At 43.8% G+C, this 26,025-nt stretch overlaps 1 protein-coding gene across 1 annotated transcript in view; it reads left to right on the forward strand.

Annotated features, from left to right (window-relative positions):
• DNAAF9 (dynein axonemal assembly factor 9) overlaps nucleotides 1-26,025 on the forward strand; it is a 146,221-nt gene that overhangs the window by 107,880 nt on the left and 12,316 nt on the right. Inside the window, exons 27-30 of the mRNA XM_065892337.1 lie at nucleotides 1,780-1,938; nucleotides 7,151-7,276; nucleotides 15,286-15,323; nucleotides 25,559-25,694. Of these exons, the coding sequence (XP_065748409.1) occupies nucleotides 1,780-1,938; nucleotides 7,151-7,276; nucleotides 15,286-15,323; nucleotides 25,559-25,694 (459 nt within the window). The remainder of the gene's footprint in view (nucleotides 1-1,779; nucleotides 1,939-7,150; nucleotides 7,277-15,285; nucleotides 15,324-25,558; nucleotides 25,695-26,025) is intronic.

Consider the following 26,025-nt stretch of genomic DNA (forward strand, 5'->3'; position numbering starts at 1 on the left):
GAGCTTGTATTCTAGTTTGGCAAGATAGGCAGTTAACCAGATAAGAAAATAGTATATTAGCTAGTGAAAAGTGCTATGGATAAATTAATGCAGAGAATGCTATAGGGACTGCTGGGCTGGGGGAGGGATTCCAGTTTTAAATTGGGTACTCAGGGAAGACCTCACTGAGAAGGTGACATTTGAGCAAAGGCCTGAGTAAATGGGGGAATGAACCCTTGGGTATCTGGGCAAGAGCCCTGTAGCAGCAGGACCAGCATGGGCAGAGGCCTGGGAATGTGCCTGGTCAGCAGGGGAATTCAGGACCAGGGTGGTTAGAACTTGAGAGCTGGTGGATGTGATCCTTCCGTAACCACAAGGGGACTGCGTGAGCTCAGGTGGAACTGGGACATGCTGGCTTAGGCAAAATTGGGGAAATCATTCATCCATCGCTTCCATTTGGCTGGCAGATTGCTAAACAACCCTTGCCGACCAGGCTTTTTTTTTTTTTTTTTTTTTTTTTTTGCGCGGTACGTGGGCCTCTCACTGTTGTGGCCTCTCCCGCTGCGGAGCACAGGCTCTGGACGTGCAGGCTCAGCGGCCATGGCTCACGGGCCTAGCCGCTCCACGGCATGTGGGATCTTCCCGGACCGGGGCACGAACCCATCCCTGCATCGGCAGGTGGACTCTCAACCACTGCGCCACCAGGGAAGCCTCCCGACCAGGCTTTTAATAACTAGTTGGTCTACCTCAAAGTAAGGGATCCTGGGCTTCCCTGGTGGTGCAGTGGTTAAGAATCCGCCTGCCAATGTAGGGGACACGGGTTCGAGCCCTGGTCCAGGAAGATCCCACTTAGTTGCTGCGGAGCAACTAAGCCCATGTGCCACAACTACTGAGCCTGCACTCTAGAGCCCGCGAGCCACAACTCCTGAAGCCTGTGCACCTAGAGCCCATGCTCTGCAACAAGAGAAGCCACCAGTGAGAAGCTTGCACACCGCAACAAAGAGTAGCCCCCACTTGCAACTAGAGAAAGCCCGCACACAGCAACAAAGACCCAACACAACCAAAAATAAATAAATAAATTTATTTTAAAAAAAAAAAAGGCAAGGCATCCTGCAGGAGGCCATATAGCAGAATTGAGAAGACTGAAATCACCTAGAAGTTTGGGAGTTTAGAGTGGGAGATTGTCGGGGGAGCGCTGTGGGGAGCCTCCTTCATAAGTACTCAATAGCTAACCAGTTCCTCCCTCATTTCCATTGCTTTTGTTCTGTAAAGAATCTGAATTCTTCACCCTACCCGTTATCCCATTATTCTTTTTTTTGACTGTGCCACGTGGCATGTGCGATCTCAGTTCCCCAACCAGGAATTGAACCTGGGCCACTGCAGTGAAAGTGCCGAATCCTAACCAATGGGCCCCTAGGGAACTCCCCCTCCCCCCATTACTTATTCTTAGCAAGAATTTTACTGAAAACTGGACTGAAGCCATTTTACTGAATGATCTTTCAGGAAGTGACTGCCTGTTCAGGAGTCTTTCTCAACTCTGAAATCTGTTGGTCATGTGCTTATCTGACCTTTTCTCCTGTGGCAAGGCATTTCCTGCCAAAAGCTCCAGTGGTAGTGATTGCAGGATACAGGGCTCCCCACCCAGCCAGTGCACTCTGCCTGTTTCTGTGGTGCCAGGATTGCTTTCTCCTGTATGGGTTCACTGGACAGAGAGTCTGTGGGTGTACTGGTCACATTTGAATCCACTGGCAGAGCCTATGGGCCTGGTCCTCATGCTGAGATTACACTTGCCATTTCCAGGTGGATGGTATACCGTCAAGTCATGGACAGCTCCGAATGTTTTCATGCTGCCCACTTCCAGAGATACCTTTCCAGTGCCCTGGAGGCCCAACAGAACTGCTCTGCCCGCCAGTCAGCCTACATACGCAAGAAGACCAGACTACTGGTGGTGTTACAAGGGTGAGCGCTGGAAGCCTTTTGGGGATAGTGGGGTAGGGTGGTGACCTTGCTATTATTGTTATTTCATGTGTGGCTAACTTGGGGCACAGAACAAACACACATGCATGAGAAGTGTCTGTGTTACACAGATATGCCTTCAACAAGAACTGTTGCCATCCTGTGGCCCAGAGTGACTGGTGAAGATTGCACACAAGTTTTTTTTTTTTTTTTTTTTTTTTTTTGCACACAAGTTTTAAGTTTGGCCTCAACATCATAATATCCTCAGAGGCAGAGAGTTAGGGAGGTGGTTTTCTGGGCAAGATTCTTTGATAATTCTTCTAACAGTAATGGTCCCTAAGCTTCTTCCTTTGCCACCGAGGCAAGGGAGCTTCAGTTTTTTCAGTCCTCCCTCCTGTGGAGTTGCAGAGACAGTCCCCACACTCTAGTCTCGAGCCCCATCATCCACGGAATGGCTAGTGCAGGAGGGTTTCCTTGGACCCTCAGTGAGGAGCATGAATAATCCAGTTGGGCAAGGAGCTCCCTGTGAGGACAGTTTCGGAGTGTGTACCGCTGCTTGGGGAGCCCTGGCTGCAAGGAGCTTCCCTTGACCTGTTCTAAGAGCTTCCAGGGAGGAAGCAGGCCCATCATCCCCTGGGCCCAGAGGAGAACGTGTCAGATCAGGAAAACATGGGCTGTGCTCTTTGCTGCTGTCATTATAGTTGGTGATAAAGAAGCTTTTGGCAGTTCTCACAAAGTGCTTTTGTGCTATGCTGTGTTTTTTTGTGCTCATAATAATTAGTATTTGCAACTGGCTAATTATTTCCAGTAGAGAGTAGGCCCGGATCCAAAACCCTGTTTGGTCTCTGGGGTGTGATGGTGAGGACTGGAGGAAAGCCAGGCCGATGGTGCTGCAGGCGACAGGTGGGAGTATGTGCCCTGCCAGGACATCTTTCCTCTTCTTTAGATCTTGTTCTTACACCTGCTTTGGGCTTCCCTTCTGTTGACCCTTTTGTCCTACTAGTGGGCTGAGGTTGTGGAAGCCACAGAGCCAGAAGGCTAGAAACCACTTGTTTTCCATCGCTTCTAATGGTCAAAGGAATGGGTTGGCCTAGCTTCATCACCTCCTGCTGCTTCTCCAGAGTTGAGTCATTGGGGGTGTGGACCTGGAGTCAAATTTGGTAGCTTGACATTGTGCAGCTGAGGTCATTTCCATCTTCCATTACTTCAGAAAGCATTGTTGACTCCTTGTCTCTAACTGTACAAGTCTGCAAAAGTGCTAGCTGTCCTGGCTGCTCTGGACTGCAGTGACAGTGTATGGCCAGCCCACTTGTACTCTCAGACCCAGTTCTTGCCCAGTCATAGCCCCAGGACACTAGGAACCTCAGATGGATTTCCTGCTGTGGTGCTCACTGTGACACTGTTATTACAGGCTGGGCCCATTCTCTTGAGGCACAGCAGGGAACACATGGCAGCCTCTTTGTAGCATGTCCATCTCCTTGGGGCTGGGCCTTAGAGCCCAGTATTGAGGTTGTTGGTGAGGGGACACCCCAGAGGCTTCTCAAGTTGAGAATTTTATTCCGTGAATGTGGCCTTTATTTTGATTTACAGGATTCTGTGCTGTAGGGCAGAGTTTTCTTTTGCCCCTAGAGTGGCCTGGTCCCATTCTACTTACTGCAGCAGGTGGGCAGTGGTGCTGAGCTTTGACATCAAGTGGATTATTAGGTTGTTGTTTTAAAAATTAATGTATTTTGAAATGATAAAATTTTAGGAATGGAGGACTGATTAGTGGTTGCCAGGAGTTAGGGATGGGAGTTGGGGGCAGGAGGGAGGTGGGTGTGGTTATAAAAGGGCAACACAAGCGAGCTTTGTGGTGCGGAACTGTTCGGTATCTTTATCGTGGTGGTGGAGCCTACACAGGTGACAAAATTGTATAGAACTTAATACATACACAAATAAGTAAAACTGCGGAAATCTGAGTTTTAATAATTTTAAGGAATTTGAGGGGCTGTATTTGTTTATACTCTGGAACATTGTAAAATTATTCTTTACATTATCTACATTTAAAGCAGTATTGCTCAAAACAAAAATTGAATTAATGTAAAACGAGGTAAAATTGTAGGCTTAAATTGCAAATGTAAAAAAGAGCCCGAAAGACAATTGTATGGAATATGTTGTTTCAGAGGAAAGAAAGTTAAAGCGCTGATGGGTTTTTCGTTTCTGTTTTTTGGGGGTTTTTTGTGGTTTTTTTTGCAGTACGTGGGCCTCTCACTGTTGTGGCCTCTCCCGCTGCGGAGCACAGCCTCCAGACGCACAGGCTCAGCAGCTCTGTGGCACGTGGGATCCTCCCGGACCGGGGCACAAACCCGTGTCCCCTGCATCGGCAGGCAGACTCTCAACCACTGCGCCACCAGGGAAGCCCTTGTTTTTGTTTTTAATAAAGAGAATACTGACAAGAAAGAGGCAACACAAAGAGTTTTTTGCCTTCATCATGCAGTTGGGGCAGTTTAGCCAGAGTGGCCAGGTACAGGCTTCATCAGTTGGATCGGTGCGCATCCTTCTGAGGTGAGGGCTGCCTCCTGCTGTCTGGAAGCCATGCCCAGGATGGTTATAAGGCAGGGGCTGGGCAGTAAGGGAGGGCATTAGCAGGCACACCATTAACAAGTAGAGTGATCGACACCAAAGACCTGCTGTCTGCTTCAGTGGTTCCTGGCTGCAGTGCCCAGATGCTTCACCTAGATACATTGGCCTCACCAAGAAGCCTGGGGCCTGTTTTTTGCTCTAACTGTTTTCCATTAAAATCAGTGAAAATTAATGTAATCCTCTGAAAACTTGGGAATTCCCCAGTCACCCTGTCTAAGGGAAATCTATTGTATTAAAATTGCCAAAATCCTCAGGACTGACTTATAAATGTTTCAGTTCTTTTTTTTTAATAAGATTATTATTTTTTTTAATTTATGGTTGTGTTGGGTCTTCATTGCTGCACACGGGCTTTCTCTAGTTGCGGTGAGCGGGGGCTACTCTTCATTGCGGTGCGCCAGCTTCTCATTGCAGTGGCTTCACTTGTTGTGGAGCATGGGCTCTAGGTGCGCGGGCTTCAGTAGTTGTGGCTCGCGGGCTCTAGAGTGCAGGCTCAGTAGTTGTGGTGCACAGGCTTAGTTGCTCCGCGGCATGTGGGATCTTCCTGGACTAGGGATCGAACCCATGTCCCCTGCATTGGCAGGTGGATTCTTAACCACTGCACCACCAGGGAAGTCCCTTTCAGTTCTTTTTAACCCTAAGAAATGAGAGTCTCTACAGCTTGTACCAAACATGGAAAGTAAAAAGCCCCCAGACACTTTTCTTTAGAAGAGGAGGAAAAAGCTGATGCTGAGGAGCAAAGCTAGGGCACTTCACCATGAGCATTAAGGCCATTAAACACAACTACAAAGAGATTTAAGGCAGTTTGTAAGCTTCAGGCCTGCTTACCAGAGTGTTACTGCAGTGTGAGGGGCTCTCCTAGCATCTAGGACCATCCAAACACTACAGAACCAGTGGAAAGCACTCTACATGGTCATATACACACATGCCCAGGCAGTGGGAGAAGCCTTCAAGAGAAACCAGGGAGCAGAGGGCTCGCTCTTTGTAGAACCTAGCACACCATGTTCTCTACTGAAGCGCCCACTGCTGTTTGGTCAGGACTGAGGCAGACCTGGGGTTGGGGGTGCTAATGTTGTTGTGTGGAGTAAAGTCAAGTACCGTTGTACAGATGAATTGTTTGTAGGAACTCAGGAAATAGCCCAGGCAGGCTGTACCTATCCTCCCAGCCCCAGGCTAAGACCAGGTCTGTATGATCAGCAAGGCTGCCCATCAGATTTGCCTTTTGCTCCGTAAGAATTGACCTTTTGTGATAGACTGGGTCAGTCAGGACAATGTTCTTGGAGTGGCCAGGGGTCTGCCTGGAGTTCAATGTCCAGTTCATTCACCTGCCTTGCTTTAGGCACCATTGATTACAGCACCCAGCAACTACCTTACATTCTTATTGCAGAGACACACAATAAACAAATTAGAAAATACAGTGTATGTAGCTGTAGTCAGTGCTTTGGAGAAGAATTGGGGTGAGGGTGGGGAGTATCAAGAGAGAGGATTGCTATATCCCATAGGCTGCATGAAGTCAGAGGACACCTCTCTCATAAGATGCCAATTGAGCAGAGACCCGAAGGGGGTTGAGGCAGTGAGGCTTGCAGACATCTGAGGAAAAGAGCATTACAGGAGAGGGGACAGAGAGTGCAAAGGTGAAATTATACCTGGCACATTCAGGGAAGAGCCAGGAGGTCAAAGCAGTTAGATTCAGGTACAGGAAGAAATAGTAAGAAATTAAACTCATCCCTGCAGTGTGGGTCAGATCTTAGAGGGCTGTGTGGGCCATTGTAAGAGCTTTGGCTTTCAGGCTGGGGGGGGATGGAAGCCACTCACTCAGTGGCTTACCCGATGGGGTTAGTATGACCCCTCTAACTTTTGTGTTGAAAACAGGTTATAGGGAGATACAAAGACAGAAGCAGTTTGGACTCAGTGGTAGAGTGGGAGTATGAGCATAGTTATATTTTAAAGATTAAGAAAAAATGGAGTAAAAGAAGATGCCAAACAAACCTTTGGCCTCGCAGCTGAAAGAGTGGAATATCCTCTGCTGAGAAGGACAAGACCTCAAGAGGAGCAGATGTGGGAGAGTTGGATCAGGAACATATTAAGTTGTAATTGAAAACATCAAATTGGCCCTGGAGGGAGTTCCAGGCAGGAGATACAAATGCAGTTGGTATTTGCCATGTGTCTACTGACTTGGAGATATGTCTCATAATCCCTCTTTCTCTTGCCCGCATGTTCTGTGAGATGAAAGGAGAGAGGAAAGAGCTATTAAAGAAAATATACCAATGCGGGAGCTCCTAACTTGATTAGAAAACACCAAGTCCCACCCTCAGAGCCCCAGGGTCGCCTGCAGGCTTCTCATAAGGGGAGTGGGCAGTAGGGTTCTTTCTTCCACTCACTCTTGCGGTTAGAACTAATGGAACTTGGAAATACAGAAGCACTGTGGACTCCAGGGGCTCTAAATCATGAAGTGGGGTGACCCCAAGGAACCTAGTCTCAGTCTCCCCCTTTTGGTTTTCCTTCCACCCTTACTCAGCCACTCAGCAAGCATACCCCTCTTCCCGCACTCTAAAGCGCCAATCGGTAAACTAATTATTCCCTTTTTCCCCCCCAGCTACACAGATGTTATTGATGTTGTCCAGGCCCTGCAGATACATCCAGATTCAAATGTCAAGTCCTCCTTCACCATTGGTGCCATCACAGTATGTGTGGAGCCCCTGAGCTGCTACATGGAGCACAGGTACATACTTAGGACCACCTCTGGCCCACAGGGTGTGTTGTGTTTAAGTGTACAGAAAGCAGTTTTCTCCCACCTCCCAGTAGGAGGCACATCTTTACGTGTGTTTATCTTTTGGAATGCATCAGTCTACCTTGTATGTAATAAATGCCCAGTTGTCATTTGATTAGTGCTAGGTCCTCAGAGCTACCATTTGGACTGACAGCTTCTCACCACTTTGTGCACTGAAAAGTCACCCTTCTAGGACAGTGGGACTTGAAATAGCTTCTCCCAGAAAAAAAGAATGCCTATGGCAGGCTTTTATTTTCCTCTTTACTGCAGGGGAGGGGCTTTGTGTCCCAAGGCACTTGGAGTACCTCACAGATACTTTTTCATGTGGTTAAGCCATCTTAAAGCATCTTACCTCAGTTAATGACACTTATTTTCATTACAAACAGGTGAACTTTTTTTTTCTACTTTGGAAGTAATATAATAACAAAGAAAATTGAGTATAATTCACTCATAATCTCACTCAATGTTAACTATTATAATTTTTGTGAATTCCTTTCTGGTCTTTTATGTGCATGCTTTTTTACAGTTGTGATATACATATAATTTTATATCCTTCTTCTTAGGTTAACGTATAGACATGTTATGTAAGTGAACATATATATGTTCCTGCAATTACAGTGGTAATTACATTTTGATTGGGTATGTAATCATTATGTGCATGTATGGACATAATAGTCTTAACCAGCTCCCCATTGTTAGTCACATAGGATGTCTCCAGCTTTTCACTATCATAAATAATGCTATGAGAGCATCTTTATCCATATAAATTTCTGAAATTTCAGATAATTTCCTTAGAATAGATTCCTCAAAGATATATTATTAATTAATTGTATGATAGTTTTATTACTCTTTATTCATATTTCCAAATTGCTTTCTGAGTGGGTTTTGCAGTTTATACTGCCCCAGTGGTATCTAGAAGTACCTATTTCATCATGAGAGAAATCCTCACTGGGAAGTTTCAAACATTACAGTGTCCCTTCATAGAGCTATTTGACTTCCTCTCCCTTTAGCCTAGTAGAATGTATCCAAGGTCTTTAATCATGTGGTTTTTCTGGCTAGTCCATATTATTGTCATCTCCTGGTAACTGATTGATCTATCCTTAGATCTTCATCTGAAAAAGCTCCCTTCTTGAGTCCCAAGTTGATATCTTTAGACTTCTCGTAGAATTTACATTAGAAGTTACTTCCCTAGTCACCTTAACTGATCCCAAGAAATGTCTTCACCATTCTCCCTTCTCTTTAGCTCTGACCTAGGTTCTGCTCTCCCATAATAAAGCTAAGGTGGTCTATTTTTCCTTCTGCCTTAGGTTAGGTTACTGTAGTGAATGCTGAGCATCCTCATTGTACTTCAGAATGCCATATTGAGTCTTACATGCCACTCTTTCTACCATCCATGTCTCTTCTTTTTCTGAAGTTTTTACTTAAAGATGAATGAAAGCAGAAAGGGGTCTAACAGGGGACTAGACACTACCAGACATATTAACATAGAAAGGTAGGAAAAGATAGTAATAAACAAAGAACAGACAAAGGTTACACTCTAGACAAGCACTCTTCTACACCGTCAATAAAAAGTTAAGGAGAAGAGAAACTAACAGGGTGGTGAGGGAAGAGCTCAAGGAATAGATATAAAAGGTCTGGGGAAATGGGGAGGAGGGATCTTCCTGGGGTATTGGAAATGTTCTAACAGAGAATTGTGGCAATGGTTGCACAACTCTGTAAACAATTTACTAAAAATAATCATTGAATTGTACACTTTAAATGAGTAAATTTTATGGTGTGCAGGTTATAAATAAAGCAGTTAAATAGAAAAGATCAGGGGAAAAGGAATTTAGCTGACAAAAGCAGCTGAAAGGTAAACCGTTAGAGTCCTAGAAAGAAAATAAAAATTTCACTATAGAAATGAAAATCTCAAAGCAGTGAGAAGTAAAAGTAGACACTGCTAAAACAAAATGGAAAGGAAATACGGAATTCCCGGGAGGTCCAGTGGTTAGCACTCCTCCCTTCTACTGCAGGGGGCACAGATCCAGTCCCTGGTCGGGGAACTAAGATCCCACAAGCCACACAGCCAAAAAAAATTTTGAGAGGAAATAGACAAAGAAATGAAGACAATTAGAGAAAAGAGAGGAATTATAGAATACAGATTTAGCTTTTGCGAGGACAGAAATCATTTCTGTTTAATGCTTAGTACATAGTAAGTGCTCATGAAGTGTCTGTGGAATAAATGAGTATGCCAGCATGTGAGGAATAAGTGTCCTTGAAGAGAATTTAAATAAGTAAATCAATAAACAAGCTAAAGATAAGCATATAATCTCTTTAAATATAGAAATAAGGGTAAAGTATATGAATTATAGTTATGGAATATAAAAATATAAATGACAAAATCAGGTGGGTTAAAAAGTATAAGAGATTAGGACTTCCCTGGTGGCGTAGTGGTTAAGAATCTGCCTGCCAATGCAGGGAACACGGGTTTGAGCCCTGGTCCAGGAATATCCCATATGCCACGGAGCAACTAAGCCCATGCGCCACAACTACTGAGCCTGCGCTCTAGAGCCCGTGAGCCACAACTACTGAAGCCCACGCACCTAGAGTCTGTGCTCCGCAACAAGAGAAGTCACTACAATGAGAAGCAAGCACACCACAAAGAAGAGTAGCCCCCGCTCACCGCAACTTGAGAAAGCCCGTGTGCAGCAATGAAGACCCAATGCAGCCAAAAAAAAAAAAGTATAAGAGATCAAAAATAATATTTGTCAATAAATCAAAATTACTGATTTTGCTCAGTTTTTAGATATGAATGAGAAATTTCCAAATTTACTTTTGAAACCATTCCAGAAAGTAATTTACTATAGTGGTTTACTAATGCTCTGTTGGAAAACTAATGATTAGCCCCTGTGCATGGGCTGTGGAGCTATTCTGTTTCATGTGCATGGGGGTGCATGTGGAATAGAATAAGAGAATTATGGGACTCATGATCAAGAATAGAAAGTTATTGGGACTTCCCTGGTGGTCCAGCAGTTAAGACTCTGCACTCCCAGCACAGGGGGCCCGGGTTCAATCCCTGGTCAGGGAACTAGATCCCACATGCCTTAACTAGAAAATCCCGTGTGCCACAACTAAGACCCGGTGGCTCAGCCAAGTAAATAAATAAATATATATTTTTTTTTAATTTGGTTAAAAAAAAGAATAGAAAGTTATTAAATAACATTAATCCCATTCCATTAAGAAAAAAAAGTAAGTGGGCCAGTGTTAAGCCCATAATTTTTTTTTTTTAAAAGAAGATGTTGGGGGTAGGAGTTTATTAATTAATTAATTTATTTTTGCTGTGTTGGGTCTTCGTTTCTGTGCGAGGGCTTTCTCTAGTTGTGGCAAGCAGGGGCCACTCTTCATCGTGGTGCGTGGGCCTCTCACTATCGCGGCCTCTCTTGTTGTGGAGCACAGGCTCCAGACGCGCAGGCTCAGTAGTTGTGGCTCATGGGCCTAGTTGCTCCGCAGCATGTGAGATCCTCCCAGACCAGGGCTCAAACCTGTGTCCCCTGCATTAGCAGGCAGATTCTCAACCACTGTGCCACCAGGGAAGCCCAGCCCATAAATTTTTAAAAAGCAAAAACAATCTGGGAATTCCCTGGCAGTCCAGTGGTTAGGACTTGGTGCTTTCACTGCCATGGCCTGGGTTCGCTCCCTGGTTGGGGAACTAAGATCCTGCAAGCTGCATGGCATGGCCAAAAGAAAGAAAGAAACAAAGGAGGGGGAGGGAGGGAGGGAGGGAGGAAGGAAGGAAGGGAGGGAGGAAGGAAGGGAGGGAGGAAGGAAGGGAGGGAGGGAGGAAGGGAGGAAGGAATCCATCCTTACATAGCCAACTGTGGTAGATTAAAATTATGGCCACAGCAGAAGCAGCCCTTCCCATCAAGACCTGAAGAGTCGAATCTACTTCTCACCTGGGCATTGTGACTTGGCTTTGGCCAGTGGGACATCAAGAAGCATGAAACAAGCCAAGGCTTGAAAAGCATTTACACATTGGGGTTTGCCCTCTCTTGCTTCTGGGAGCTAAGACCACCATATGGAGAAGCCTGGGCTAGGCTGCTTGAGGATGAAAGACCATGTGAAGAGAGAGGCCCAGCCATCCACTCCTACCATTTGGACTGAGACCCAGTTGGGCCTGTGAGTGAGACCATTTTAGATAATCATCAGCCCCAGCTGAGCTGCCCCAGGCCAAAACAACTGCCCATTCAACCTATAGAATCATGAGAAATAATAAATCATCATTATTTTAAGCCACTTAGTTTTGGGGTGATTTTTTATACTGCAACAGTGTAAGAAAATAGGTACACATATACACTCTTTTTTTTTCCATACACTGTTGATAGGAATGTAAAATGATTTAATCTCTTTGGAGACAAATATGGCCATTCCATTGCTCAAATTTTATCATACAGTTATATTTTTAAAAATGTGCAAAGATATATACGTATAGGGGTGTTTGTTTCAGGCAGAATTTTTAATTCCAAACAGTAGAGCCCACTCCAGCATGTCTAGCTGGGGAGGAGTTTACTAATGTACATTATAGCTTGCAGAGTCTCTAGGAGGGTCAGGCTGTATTGGCTAGGCAGCCAGGTGGAACACTCAAACTTCCTGTAGGGCTGCCCCGGTGAAGGGGATATCTCAACCACTTCTTCCACCAGAAAATGGAGTCTGCTTACCATACATTCCCTCACTCACCATGCTCATTGCCACTTGGAGTCTAGTTGGTAGAACTTCGGCCATATGCCTGCACCAGACGGCAAGAAAGGCTGGAAAAGCAGTTTTCTGCCATTTACGCCAGGGACGGGCTTCCTAATTCCAAGTCTGGGAAAGGTGTTTAGAAGGTACTGGGCAGTCTGAAATATGACAGGTGTGCTCTGCAATGTTCAAGACAACACTATTAATAATATCAAAGAACTGGAAATAATCCAAATGCTCAATTAGTAAGTGACTGGTTAAATTTGGGGATATTCATATAATGGACTGCTATGCAGGCATTTTTTAAAATCAAGTAGATTTTTATCTTCTGACATAGAAAATGGCCATAATATTTTATGAAGTGAGAAAAACAAATTACCAAAACAATGTGTATTTTTTAAATGTTTACTTGTATACGCATAGAAAATATCTAGAAGGATACATGCCAGACTGTGTAATAGTTGTTCCTTCTGGGAAATGACCAGTTCCTTGGGGGCAAATGTTGGATGATGGGGAAACCATTTGATATTTTATAGTATCACGTATATTGCTTCTTTTAATGTAACAGCTTTATTGAAGTTTCTGTGGATATACTTATTCTGGACATTTCATATAAATGGAATCATATAATATGTGGCCTTTTGTGTCTGGCTTCTTTCAGGGTTCATCCATGTTGTAGCATGTGTCAGTGTTTCCTTCCTTTTTATTGACAAATATTTCATTGTATGGATATATCACATCTTTTTTATCTATTCATCAGTTGATGGACATTTGAGTTATTTGCATCTTTTGGCTACCATAAATATACTGCTATGAATGTTTATGTATTAAGTTTTCATATGGTTGTATGTTTTCTGTTCTCTTGGGTAGAATTACTGGGTCATATGGTAACTGTATATTTAACTTTTTGAGGAACTGCAAACTTATCCAAAGCCACTATACCATTTGCATCCTCATCAGCAATGTATGAGGGTTCCCATTTCTCCACAGCTTCACCAATACTTGTTATTGTCTGTCTTCAATAATGTTACAGTTTAGGGCTTCCCTGGTGGCGCAGTGGTTGAGAGTCTGCCTGCCAATGCAGGGGACACGGGTTTGTGCCGTGGTCCGGGAGGATCCCACCTGCCGAAGCAGCTGGGCCCATGAGCCATGGCCGCTGGGCCTGTGCATCCGGAGCCTGTGCTCCGCAACGGGAGAGGCCACAGCAGTGAGAGGCCCACGTACCGCAAAAAAAAATAATAATAATAATAATATTACAGTTTAGTAGGGAGGACGATATGCAGAGAAGGAAAGGAGTGAGCCAACATTTGTTTTCCACTGTTTGTTAGACACTGTGATGCTTTACCCCTTTCAAACCTCAAAATCCCCTTTAGGTATTTTGGGAGGCATTTAAGGTAGGCATCATTACCATGTTTTACCATGAGGAAGCTGTTGCTCAGAAAAGTTAAATAATTTTCCAAATGCCACACCCATGACATGTACGCAGTTAATCATGATATAGGGTAGGAAGTGCTGTAATAAAAGATTCATGTAATTTTATAAGAATTATAAAAAAGCAATGACAATTCATAGTTGGATTAGTAAAGAAAGCCAGCATATGAATTTGAAGGACAGGGATGCCAGAGATGCCAAGATATGAGAAGAAATTGCATGTATGTGCAAGTCCATGTGTTCTGAGTATTTTCTTTGCAGCTGTTTAAAGTGAGCAGCTTAATGGCCCTCTACCCTGTCAGGGGTTTAAAACATGCGCATCCAACCTGTGATTGTATAAGATGCCTTGAGGGGAAACATTGCTCAGCCTTGTCTAAGATGCCACTGGTGTGAATTTCTGTGGGCTGCTGCAAGAAAGCAAGCAGGGCACTGAGAAGGGCTTTTAAGGGCATGTACTCTAAAGTCACAGGTACTTACTTGATGGGGACAGTCATTTTTCTAAGAATGCATTTGCTGTGTGGCTGGCCATTCAGTGGACTATGAATGCAGTGAAGTCAGTGACCTCTATTCTTGGGAGACTCTGGTGCGGATGTCTCTTCCTTTGCTCCAGGGCTCCTGACCTTGCTCAGAGCACATGGGGATTCTTTCATGGAATTCTTTAGAAACCATGAAGGAGTCAGGCAAGTGAACTAGATCCACAGCCCAAAGTTGTATTCATCCAGCACACTCATCCACCAAATTTGGTTCCAAATGCTGTGTGTCTGGCTGTTGTCAGAAATCAAATTAAAAGATGAGGATTTGCCACCACCAAGAAAATTGCAGGAGAGAAACTCCCCTCAGTGTTTTGAACAGCACTAATACCTGCCAACTACACCAGCAACAATTCAGAGGGTGGCTTCATCAAGCATCTTATTTGCAGGGGAAGAAAGCACAGGAGCTCTGTGGTGCCAAATGAACCTGGGTCCCTGTATAAGCTCTCCCATTTCCTAGCTGCATGTGGGACCTTGGGCCAAGTGCTTAGCTTGCTTAGCCAACCTAAACCCACTCTTTGTGGTTTTTAGGTACCCAAGGCACAGGGTGGATGTGAGAATAAAATTGTATATATGAACTGCTTGCACAGTGCCCAGCCCATGGTAAGAACTTGATAAAAGGCAGCTATTCTCATTAGTGTTAGCTTTCTTCTCTAAGAAGAGCACTGTGGTGTTTTAGAAGTTTTAAAGCACTGCGAATATGGGCTTTTCTCTGGAGCTTACTGCAGAGCTACAGTTGTTAACTCACACTTTGGATTAGTCACCCTCAATCCAATCAGTCAGTTTCCTACATTTCATTCACCGTTTGAGCTCAGAACAGGATTAAAGGGAAACCCGGATTCTGTTGTGCACATAAAGGGAAATATGGCAACTTTGGTACTGAAGGCCCTTGGCACAGTTAGGCAAAATAATTCTCATTTTCCCTTGAAATTTCCCCTTTACTGTCAGGACAGTATCTCTTTGGGAGGGTGGAAAAGAAGACCAAGTTCTCTTTCTCCATTTCTTATAGTCTTGAGAGCTGGCCCTGTCCTCAGTATCCCCTCTTCAACATTCCACCAAGAGTTGGCCACTTTGGGACTTCTGTGGGGTTTCTGGCTTAGGGGACTTTGGTTCAAAGCTATGAAAACCTTTTGTATAATCATGGCTATCCTTAATGTTCAGTGTTGCCTGCCCGTTGCCCCACTGAGTAAGTCATCTTGTATGTTAGTGATATTCACATTTTTGTGAGAAATAACCAATGAAAATTCTGAGATTAATGGTTTTAAAATATTTCTTTTTTCTCCCTAGATTTCTCTTTCCTAAATGTCTCGACCAGTGTTCACAAGGTAAGCAATATGTTCTGTTTTCGCTTGCAAGCCTTTCAAATTATGTTTAGATGCGACAGACTTTTCTTTGTGCTCCCACCTACCATTCTGAAATCTAAAGCAAATAAAACTGATCCAGGGAAAACTTGGGCATTTTTTGCTTTCATCATATTTGATAGGCAGATTTCTTCCAAGAGTTTGTCTCTTAATGATAATAAATTGCCATGGCAACACCTCTTCTGAGCTGGGCTGAAGTCTGCCCTGGCCTTCCAGCTAATGTCAGTGGACTGAATAGGTATTCCTAGCCTGTGGATCAGCAAGATTTTGATGCATTTCTCCTGTCCCATGAGTGAGAGTATGGCCGAGTAGAACCTTCTCCCATAGTCCCCTGCTACATATACTGAAATTTTCCACGTCTCCTTTATAACATTTAGAAAAATCCACCCATCCTGTAGGTTATACTCATCCTTGCATTGTCCTACCATCTGGCAGCCTGGGAGCAGCACTTTTTAGTCATATTAGCTATGATGGCTGGAGACCCAGAATAAATTCTAAATTTCCTACAGTTGGTGATAAAATACTTATTGTTGTCAGAAGGCCTGGGGTCTGGGCTTCCTGAAACAGCCCAGCAAGTAGAAATCAGATGGAAGAAAATAACTCAGTGTCACCAGCACGGTTTTGCCCTGCTGATGCCATTGCCAATCCACAGGGAATGGAGACAACAGAGCATTCGTAGAGCTGTTGTCTTGGGGAAGAGCTGAGCTGGAGGCTGTGCAGGGCAGGAGGCCGGGTCACTGGAGAGAAGAATGTGTGTGTTGGACTTCTGCACCAGGGAGTCTCAAGTCTAGCTTTTAGAGGCCCCTGTTGCTTTCTAGGCACTGCACCCCAGTAGCAGAGTTGAATGGAGGTTGGCTGGGTCTATCCACGGTGTCCACCCCAGGTAGATTAAAGAGATTTTATAGGGGCTGGGTTAGTAGGATCCGGTAACAGACTAGATGGGGGGACATTGAAAAAGGGGGTATCTGGAATGACTCCTAGGTTTCTAGCTTGGGAGATTGGAAAGGTTGGTGGTACCTATCCTTGAAATAGACTACATAGGAGAAAACATAGGTCCAGGAGATAACCAAAGAGAGCTGTCTGGTCCTTCGATAAATGTTTGGAAGTCATGATCAAAGCCAAGGGTGTGGGCTGTAGTAAGCCCCTCTGACTATATGATGGATCATATAGTGATCGATCACATAACTGATCACATGACGATTGCCACCCTAGTGCCCCTTGGCTTCTTGACACTTTCTCCTTCAGTGCCCCTCTTCTTTTTTTGCATGTGGGAGAAAGATGATCAGGCTACCTTGGCAAAGAACCTTAAGCAAGTGTTCTGTCTTTACTGTCCATGAACCTGGGCCAGTATTACAAGAGGAAAGCTCTTTTAGGCCAAGACAGAATGAGTTCTGTCTGGGATTTTGTAGGCATATTTCATAAACACTGCCTTCCAACTCATTGTTTAAAGGCAATGTGTGTCAATTCTGTGCTTCTATAAAGAAAGCTGGGGTGGGGGTGGGAGGACTTCCCTGGTGGTCCAGTGGTTAAGAATCCGCCTTCCAATGCAGGGAACTCGGGTTCGATCCCTGGTCGGGGAACTAAGATCCCACATGCCGCGGGGCAGCTAAGCGCGTGCACTGCAACTACTGAGCATGCGAGCCACAACTAGAGAGCCTGCATGCCGCAACTACAGAGCCCACACGCTTTGGACCCCGCATGCCACAAGAAGAGAGAAGCCTGTACACCACCACAAAAGATCCTGCGTGCCACAACTAAGACCCAACGCAGCCAAAAATAAAATAAATAAATAATTTTTTTTTTTTTTTTTTTTGCGGTACGCGGGCCTCTCACTGCTGAGGCCTCTCCTGTTGCGGAGCACAGGCTCCGGACGCTCAGGCTCAGTGGCCATGGCTCACGGGCCCAGCCGCTCCGTGGCATGTGGGATCCTCCCGGACCAGGGCACGAACCCATGTCCCCTGCATTGGCAGGCGGACTCTCAACCACTGCACCACCAGGGAAGCCCAAATAAATATGTTTTTAAGAAAAGAATTAAAAGAAAAAAAAAAAAGAAGCCAGGGGAATTCCCTGGCAGTCCAGTGGTTAGGACTGCCACAGCCTGGGTTCAGTGCCACAGTCACTGCCACAGCCTGGGTTCAGTCCCTGGTCGGAGGAGTAAAAAAAAAAAAAAGAAAGCTGGGAATGTGATCAGATGTAGACAGATAACCTTGAGGCCATATATGCTGTTTTCTGAACTGCAAAGGGCTTGTTAAGTGATAGTGCCTTGGTAGACATCTTCCCCTTACATCTGGGCCAAGAGGACACTATAGACTGATCTGACCTAATTCACCATGGGCATGGACCCTCTGGGGAGAGAGGAGATAAAATGCAAGTATTTCTTCTTCCTCAGAGATTTGGTGGCTCTCGTAGAGGTAGAATCTGCCACCGGTAGACAAACATTTTACGTCCCAAGGGAACAGTTGCCTCCCTGCGCTCCTGTTCATGAGTCAAGCTCCCTGATTCATTGCTTTTACAACAAAGGATTATTTTACAATGAGAAAAGCACTGTATTGCAGCCACAAGATGATGTGTATTACAGAAATCCAAGGATTAGGAAATAATCTCAATGCTTAAACAACAAGCAAGGCTCATTATAATGCTGGCTTTAAAACAGAGTGCAGATAATTTACTACCATGATCTGCTTTTAGATGTATCTGTAGATAGACAAAAGAAGTGAGATTTGTATTCTTCTGGGCTGCTGGAAGTCTTTAGCCAGACTGGGATGGTCAAACAGACCTCAGAGATGTTTCTCCACTCTTGGGAACAGGCCAGTCCAGGCTGCCTGCTCACTCACAACCCAGACTGGTGAGGCGTTGGCCAAATCAGAGTATCCACTCCTTGATAACAGAGCAGAAGGAAGCTCCCTGCCCAAGCAAGATGAAACCGCTCATGATGGCCTCTTCACCCTGTGCTCCAGATAACTGCTGTACCTTGCCTTGAAGATGGCATTTCCTCTTGGCAGGTAGCAGATTGCATAGCTGGCCTAAGGAATGCTGGGGATAATCCTTTTGCTTGTTTCTCCACAAAGCAAAGCCCCTTTTATATGTCCAATTCCTGACCTAGAATCCAAAGCCCACAGTGTTTGTCTACATGGTACTCATGGGGCAGACAGGACTTCGGGCAAGGTATCTGTCAGAGACTCAGATCCTAGCCTTTTCTCAGGCAGGCCAAGCCTGTGCTTGTGACCCTGCTGCATGCCACTCAGGTTGGCACATTCGCAGTAGTCTGACTCTCCAGTTTCTTCTGCCCAAGTAGATGCTAAGTAGAGTCCTAGGGGCTTTATAGATCTTCTCTCAGCCTTTCCTGACTCCTCACTGCAGGATCCACCACAGCTATTCTTGTCTTCCACCCCTGGTAATGTCATGGGCCTCTCGCAGGAGCCGGCTCTCATAACTGCCATCTCTGGAATGTGCTGAGCCTTCTAGAACCCTGCCTGCCACCCCACTGTGCCACATTCTGGGCCTGGCTGCCTGGCCTTGCTTTACTCAGTTTCCAAAGGCCCCAGCCACTTCCTGTGGCTGCACCAGGACATGGGGTTCTGGCAGTAGGCTCACCAGGCTGTCCTCACTGCCTCCCCACAGCCTGCAGAGTGACCTTTCTAAATGGGAATGGAAGCACAGGCACTACCAGTATCACCTTTGTTAGGAGGCTTTCCTAAAACTCTGACTGCAGATGGTCCATCTTAATGTTAAAGCTTATGAACAAGGAAGGCATGTGAGAAACCTTTTTAAAATAGAATAAACAAAATGCAGACATATTCTCCATTTGAATTCCTAAGTCTTGTACTGTTACCACATCTAGGCCATACCTGAAGACCTTGAGAATAGAAGTTTTAAGTGTAGGAGAAGCTGTTAAGAAAATGTGGTTCTGTGTATTCGTATATACTTGTATATGCATAGACTATCTGAGGAGGCATACCCAAAATCTGGTTATTAGTGGTTGCCTCTGTGGAGGAGAAATAAGGCTCAGGGTGCCAGAGAAGAACACCCTTTTGTACCTTACGAATTTTGCACCAAAAATATGTATATACTAATAAATCTTAGAAACCTTTCCAGATGGCTGTCTGATGAATAGTACTTGCTCAGACCTGCAAGTGGGAGAATTTTTGGCATGTGGGTACCCACGGCTTAGTTTCTTAGGCAGCTGCCTCGGAGGTCAGGTTGCATGTGTCTTTTATTACACTTCATTTATTCGTTCATTTATTCAGCAAATTTTTATCTAATGCCTGCTGTAACCCAGTCCTGGGGGATTAAGAAAGGCTTCTGGAAGAGGTGCTATTCAAATTGTCTACACCCTGAAGGAGGAGTTGGCCCTCCTTCAAAAAAATGAGAGAAAGGATGGCTCCAGGCAGAAGAAACAGCAAGATTGAAGGCCTGATGGTGATTAGAGTACGACTAGGGCCCTGAGGAAGTGCATCATGCAGATAGGTCAAGCAGGCCAAGAAGTTTAGATATCAGCCTAAAAATAATTGGAATGCATTAAATATTTTAAGTAGGGAAGTGACTTGATCAGATTTATGTTTTTGAAAGATTACTCTTACTACAATAGGAAGAATGAATTGTAGTAAAGGAAGCCTGGAAGTAGAGAGAATGAGCAGTAACCTAGTGAAGAGAGAGCAGTGGTCTAAACCAGGCAAATGGTAGCAGGGACTGAGAGTGGAGGATGGACGATGGCCCAGGCAGTCGGTGTGCCTTTCACCAAGTGACCACTTGGATGTCAGGGGAAGCCATTGAGGAAACTCACCCTTGAATCCTCAGAGGTCTCTCAAGCACTGTGCAGAGGCATATAGGCCATATTTACCTAAGGCCGACTGACTTGCTGTGGAGCACTAACAGATACCTGTGAAGAGCAGGACTCATGTCTCAGAACCAAGGAACCAATAGATTCCCAAACAGTGTGTAAGCACGCAGGAAGCAGATTATGTGCTCAGTAGTCGAGCCCTACCTCCTGACATCTATGATCCTAGGCATATTGTATACCCTTTGTGTGTGCCTTGTCCCCATTGTGACATACGACCATTGACATGAAGCTCCTAACCCCCATTCCCTGGTTGCGAGTGGAATGTGGTTATGAGGTTAGATTCAGTCTTCAGAGTTTTGGAACACTTTTTATAAATATGATTGGTGAGAGGAAGGAAGTATCACTAACTTCTACCTCAGACCAGAGGCAGGGGCCAGGGGTCCTGGAAGTCGCCTTCAAACCAGTGATAGCCACTCATCTAAACCATGGGCTCAGCACCCTAGGCTGGTGAGAGTCATGTGACTTACCTTCCTGCTTGTTGCTGTGGCTAAGGTGTGCCACAGCCACCTCTGTCGGTCTGAGGAATCGGTCCAGGCTCCTTGGTGTACATGTAGGGGTCCCATTCCCAAATGATGAGATGGTGGTGGTAGTAGTGTCAGGTTGCATTTAATGAGTTCTTACTCTCTGTAGCCTGTGATAAAGCATTTCACAGATAACCTGGAGGTATGTGTTCCCATCTGACAGAGGAGGAAATTTGGGCTCAGAGAGAAAGTTGAGCAATTTGCCTAATGTCACCCATGAATAATTAGTGGAACCGAAAATTCAGACTCAGGTTTGCTTGGCTCTAAAACCCACGCTTTAATCTTTACCTTATGCTATCTTTTTACATATATGAAGAAGATAAATAAAAATATAAGCCTTATATTTTAAGCACTGCCCGTGTTATTCAAAGGAGCTCTCATAGTTCAGAGAAAGGGAGACAGCAAGGTGGCATGAGGGGAGGATTGGGATGATAACGGTATTAGAGAAGATTGTAAGGAAGAAGTAAGCTTTACCAAAAAAAATTTTTAAAGGGCTTAAGTGAAAAAACAAGGTACAGAATGGTATAGTATGCCACTGTTTGTGGGAAAAATGTATACATACACATTTACTTGTAGATACTCAGCACATATCTGGAAGAAAACTCTGATAAATATGGTTGCCTCCAGGGAAAGAAGTAGGTTGTTGGGTAGGAAGGGAATTTACTTTCTCTGTGAACTCTTCCGTACATTATGAATTTTGCCCTCAAAAACTAAGTACAGCTAATGTTTTAAAAAACAAAACACTTGACTAAAGTGAACAGTAAGAGTCCTCTGTACTGAATATTCATTATTCAGGATCCTACAATTACAGGGTTACTTAGGAAAGCTGAAGTCTCATAATTTAGAGACATTCACTTATGAACTAATCGTTTATAAAACTAGTCTCGGGCTTCCCTGGTGGCGCAGTGATTGAGAGTCTGCCTGATGATGCAGGGGACACAGGTTCGTGCCCTGGTCCGGGAAGATCCCACATGCCGCAGAGCGGCTGGGCCCGTGAGCCTGTGTTCCTCAACGGGAGAGGCCACAACAGTGAGAGGCCACGTACCGCAAAAAACAAACAAACAAACAAAAAACTAGTCTCTATTAGTAAAAAGACTGATGATGAGCATTGAGTCTTCTTAGGTATAGAATTAATTATAACACCTGTGAGAATGCTATTACAAAATAGAATATAAATGTTGAAAATCTCAAAACCCTATAAATGAAATTATATTTAATAAAAAATTAGGAGGCAACAAGAGAGAGAGATTACCTCTACATCTTCTCAAGTGGGAGATGGCAGTAAATTTTAAAGCTGTTAAGTCAAGTTGTAAAGAGTTAGTTATACTCTTTAAAGATACAAAATTATCCACTCGGGCTTCCCTGGTGGCATGGTGGTTAGGAATCCAACTGCCAAGTCAGGGGACACGGGTTTGAGCCCTGGTCTGGGAAGATCCCACGTGCCGCGGAGCAGCTAAGCCCAGGCGCCACAACTACTGAGCCTGTGCTCTAGAGCCCACGAGCCACAACTGCTGAAGCCTACGCTCCTAGAGCCTGTGCTCCACAACCAGAGAAGCCACCACAGTGAGAAGCCCGCACACCGCAATGAAGAGTAGCCCCCGCTTGCCACAACTAAAGAAAGCCCGCACGCAGCAACGAAGACCCAACACAGCCATAAATAAATAAATAAATAAATAAATTTATAAGAACAGTAAAACTTAAAAAAAGTATCCACTAGAGGAACTATAAAATTATTAATGTAACCAACCAGAACATGATAGTGGAGAAGTGGGGCAAATTTAAGGGTATATGAACTTCCTTGTCTGTCATATGGAAATGTCAAAAGACATTGTCTAAAGGTGACATAAGGATAGCTATCATAAGAACATAAAACAGACTATAAGCCCACCACTTATCAGAAGGAAAGCAGAAAACAATGCAGAAATCATATTGCTAAAAGTTAAAAAAAAATTTTTTAATAGAATTCCATGTAATTAAGGTAACAGAAACAAAGTGTCAGTAAATATAAATGGAATAAACACCTATTAAAAGGAAAAGTATCTCAGATTAAACCAAAAAGTAGAATCTAATTATATGATGTTCTGTACAAGAGAAGCATCTAAAACTAAGTAAGGATGGTGATGAAAGGACGGACAAGATATAACAGACGAATGCAAACAAAAAGAAATGAGGTTGATATTAATAACAGCAGGGTTGAATACCAGGCAAAATATTGAAGAGTCTAAAAAGGGCAGTTTTGGGACTTTCCTGGTGTTCCAGTGGTTAAGACTCCGTGCTTCCACTGCAAGGTGCATGGGTTCAATCCCTGGTCGGGGAACACTTTCCTGGTGTTCCAGTGATTAAGACTCCGTGCTTCCACTGCAAGGTGCATGGGTTCAATCCCTGGTCGGGGAACTAAGATCCCACGTGCCGCACAGCACGGCTAATAAGTAAATAAATAAAAGGGCAATTTTTAATGATAAAGGACACCATCTACAACCTGTCATGAATATTTCTGTACCAAATAATTCAAAAGAAAGCATATACCTTTAAGTTACTATGTTACTAAACAAGAAATAATTTTTCTTTTTATTGAGATATAATTGGCATATAACATTGTATTCGTTTCAAGTGTACAACAGAATGATTTGATGTTTGTATACATTGCAAAATGATAATCACAATAAGTCTAGTTAACATGCATTGCCTTACCTAGTTACAAAACAGTTTTTTCTTATGATGAGAACTTCTAAGATCTACTCTCTTAGCAGCTTTTAGTTATTCAATACAGTATTATTAACTATAGTTACCATGCTGTACATTACATCTCCACGACTTATTTATTTTATAACTGGAAGTTTGTACCTTTTGACTCTCTCCTCCCATTTTTCTCACCCCCTGCCCCCTGCTTCTGGCAACCACCAGTTTGTTCTCTGTATCTATGGGCTTGGTTTTTGTTTTTGTTTTTGTTTTTAGATTCTGCATATTAATGAGATCATATGGTATTTCTCTGTGTGACTTATTTCATTTAGCATAATGCCCTTGCGGTCCATCCATGGCAAGATGCAAGATTTCATTCTCTTTATGGCTGAGTAACATTCATATATATATATCATTATCATATCTAAGATAGATATATACAAGATATATCTATCTCATATCTCCTTTATCCATTCATCCACTAATGGACACTTAGGTTTCCATATCTTGCTATTGTGAATAATACTGCAGTGAACATGGGTGTGCAGATAGCTCTTCAAGATAGTGATTTCAGTTCCTTCTGGTATATTCCAGAAGTGGAATTGTTGGATCATATGGTACTTTTAATTTTTTTAGGAATCTCCATCCTGTTTTCCATAATGTCTGTACCACTATAGAACTGGCATTCCCAGCAACTGTGTACAAGTTTCCCTTTTTTCCACATCCTCACCAACACTACTTATTTCTTGTCTTTTTAAGAATAGCCATTCTAACAGGTATGAAATGCTATCTCATTGTGGCTTTTTTAAATAATGAATTAAGCATTCAACTTAAGAAGTTAGAAAAAGAACAAGAACTTTTTAAAAACTAGATTATAATAAAAAAGATTGAATCTATAAACCAGATATATCTAGCATGTTAAGCAGCACCATGGAGATGCAATCAGCAAAATCTAGACTGAGAGAAATATACAAGATGCAGTTTTTCGACAAATCACAAAGAAGTAAGAAGAAAACTATAGATTGAAAGAGAATTACGAGATGCATCAGTGAAATATAATGTATGGGCTTTGTTTGGTTCCTGTTTCCAAAAAATTAAGAAAATATTCTTGAGACAGAAAAGTTTGAATGTGGGCTAGATATTTTATATTAAAGAATTTATTGTTAATCATTCATTTTTTTAAAGAGTCCTTATGATAATACATACTGAAATATTTTTGGATGAAATAATAGGATGTCTGTTATTGGCTTCAGAATCATCCAGTGGGGAAGGAGAGGAAAGGAGAAAAGGTTGGGGTATGGTATAGAAGAAATAGTTAGCCAAATGTTGATCTTTCTTGAAGCCAAGTGATGGGCTCGTGGGCATTCATTATACTATTTTTTTCTACTTTTGTATATGTTTGAAATTTTCACAATATTAAGTGAATAAAAATGGTTGAATAACACAAATGCAAATGATATTATAGCAGAAATGGTGTATATGCTGTGATCCTAGCCATGTAAAAATAAGTATGGAAGAGGTATTAAAATTGTGTTGGCATGGTGGGATGTGGCAAATTCTCTGATTTCAAAATTATCTGTAGTGCTGTGGATTTTACTTCTATATTTTCACAGAAAGGTTGAGAGTGATTGTGGCCCACTCCACAACCTCTCTTTACATGCGCCACCCTTCCTTACTGTGTCACTCTGAATATCTTTGTTAGCACTTACCTTGGAACTGTGGGTCCACGGGTGAGACTTCTTGACTGTGCACTCTTTGAGAATAGTTAGCACCTGACATATGGTTTGTGCTTGGTACATGTCTGTGTTCTGAACTGGTGAAAAGTCACTGGCACCGGTTCCTGATGAGGTTAAGTACATGGGATATAGAAAGGGCCCTTAGATGAAAAAGCTCCAGGTATCAAAGCGGAATTAAGAAGACAGAGGAGATTAGGAAGTGAGGCAGCTACAGAGTTGAGGCCATTCACTCCAAGAGGTTGCAGTGGCAGAAAGAGGAGCAGAATGATGGCTATGTATATCAGTGTTGGGTGGCGGGTGTCTACATGAGGGGGCTGCTAGAAGGGATGATCAGGGGAGGGAGCAAGGGCTCACATTTGTGCAAACCCTCAGCCCCAGTCAGGACTCTATAAAGGCTGAACTGTTTTTGGTTTTGTTCCCCAGGCCTGGTGAGTAATGTGGTGTTCACCAGTCACACCACAGAGCAGAGGCACCCTCTCCTCATTCAGTTGCAGAGCCTCATCAGAGCTGCCAATCCTTCCGCAGCCTTCATTCTTGCAGAAAACGGGATTGTCACCAGGTAAACTTACCAGTTCACTTCACTCCGCAGGACCAGCCACTTTCTCAGATGCAGCAGTCTAGCTATGGCCCACTGGGTCTTTCCACTGTATCAAAGACCTGAGCATTTATAAAAGTCAGGTCTTGAAGTGCTTTTTTTTTTTTAATTTAATTTTATTTTTATTTATTTTTGGCTGTGTTGGGTCTTTGTTGCTGCAGGTGGGCTTTCTCTAGTTGCGGCGAGTGGGGGCTACTCTTCATTGTGGTGGCTTCTCTTGTTGCGGAGCACGTGCTCCAGAGCGCAGGCTCAGTAGTTGTGGCTCATGGGCTTAGTTGCTCCGCGGCATGTGGGA

Source organism: Phocoena phocoena, chromosome 15, assembly GCF_963924675.1.
Source record: "Phocoena phocoena chromosome 15, mPhoPho1.1, whole genome shotgun sequence".
Lineage (NCBI taxonomy): Eukaryota > Metazoa > Chordata > Mammalia > Artiodactyla > Phocoenidae > Phocoena > Phocoena phocoena.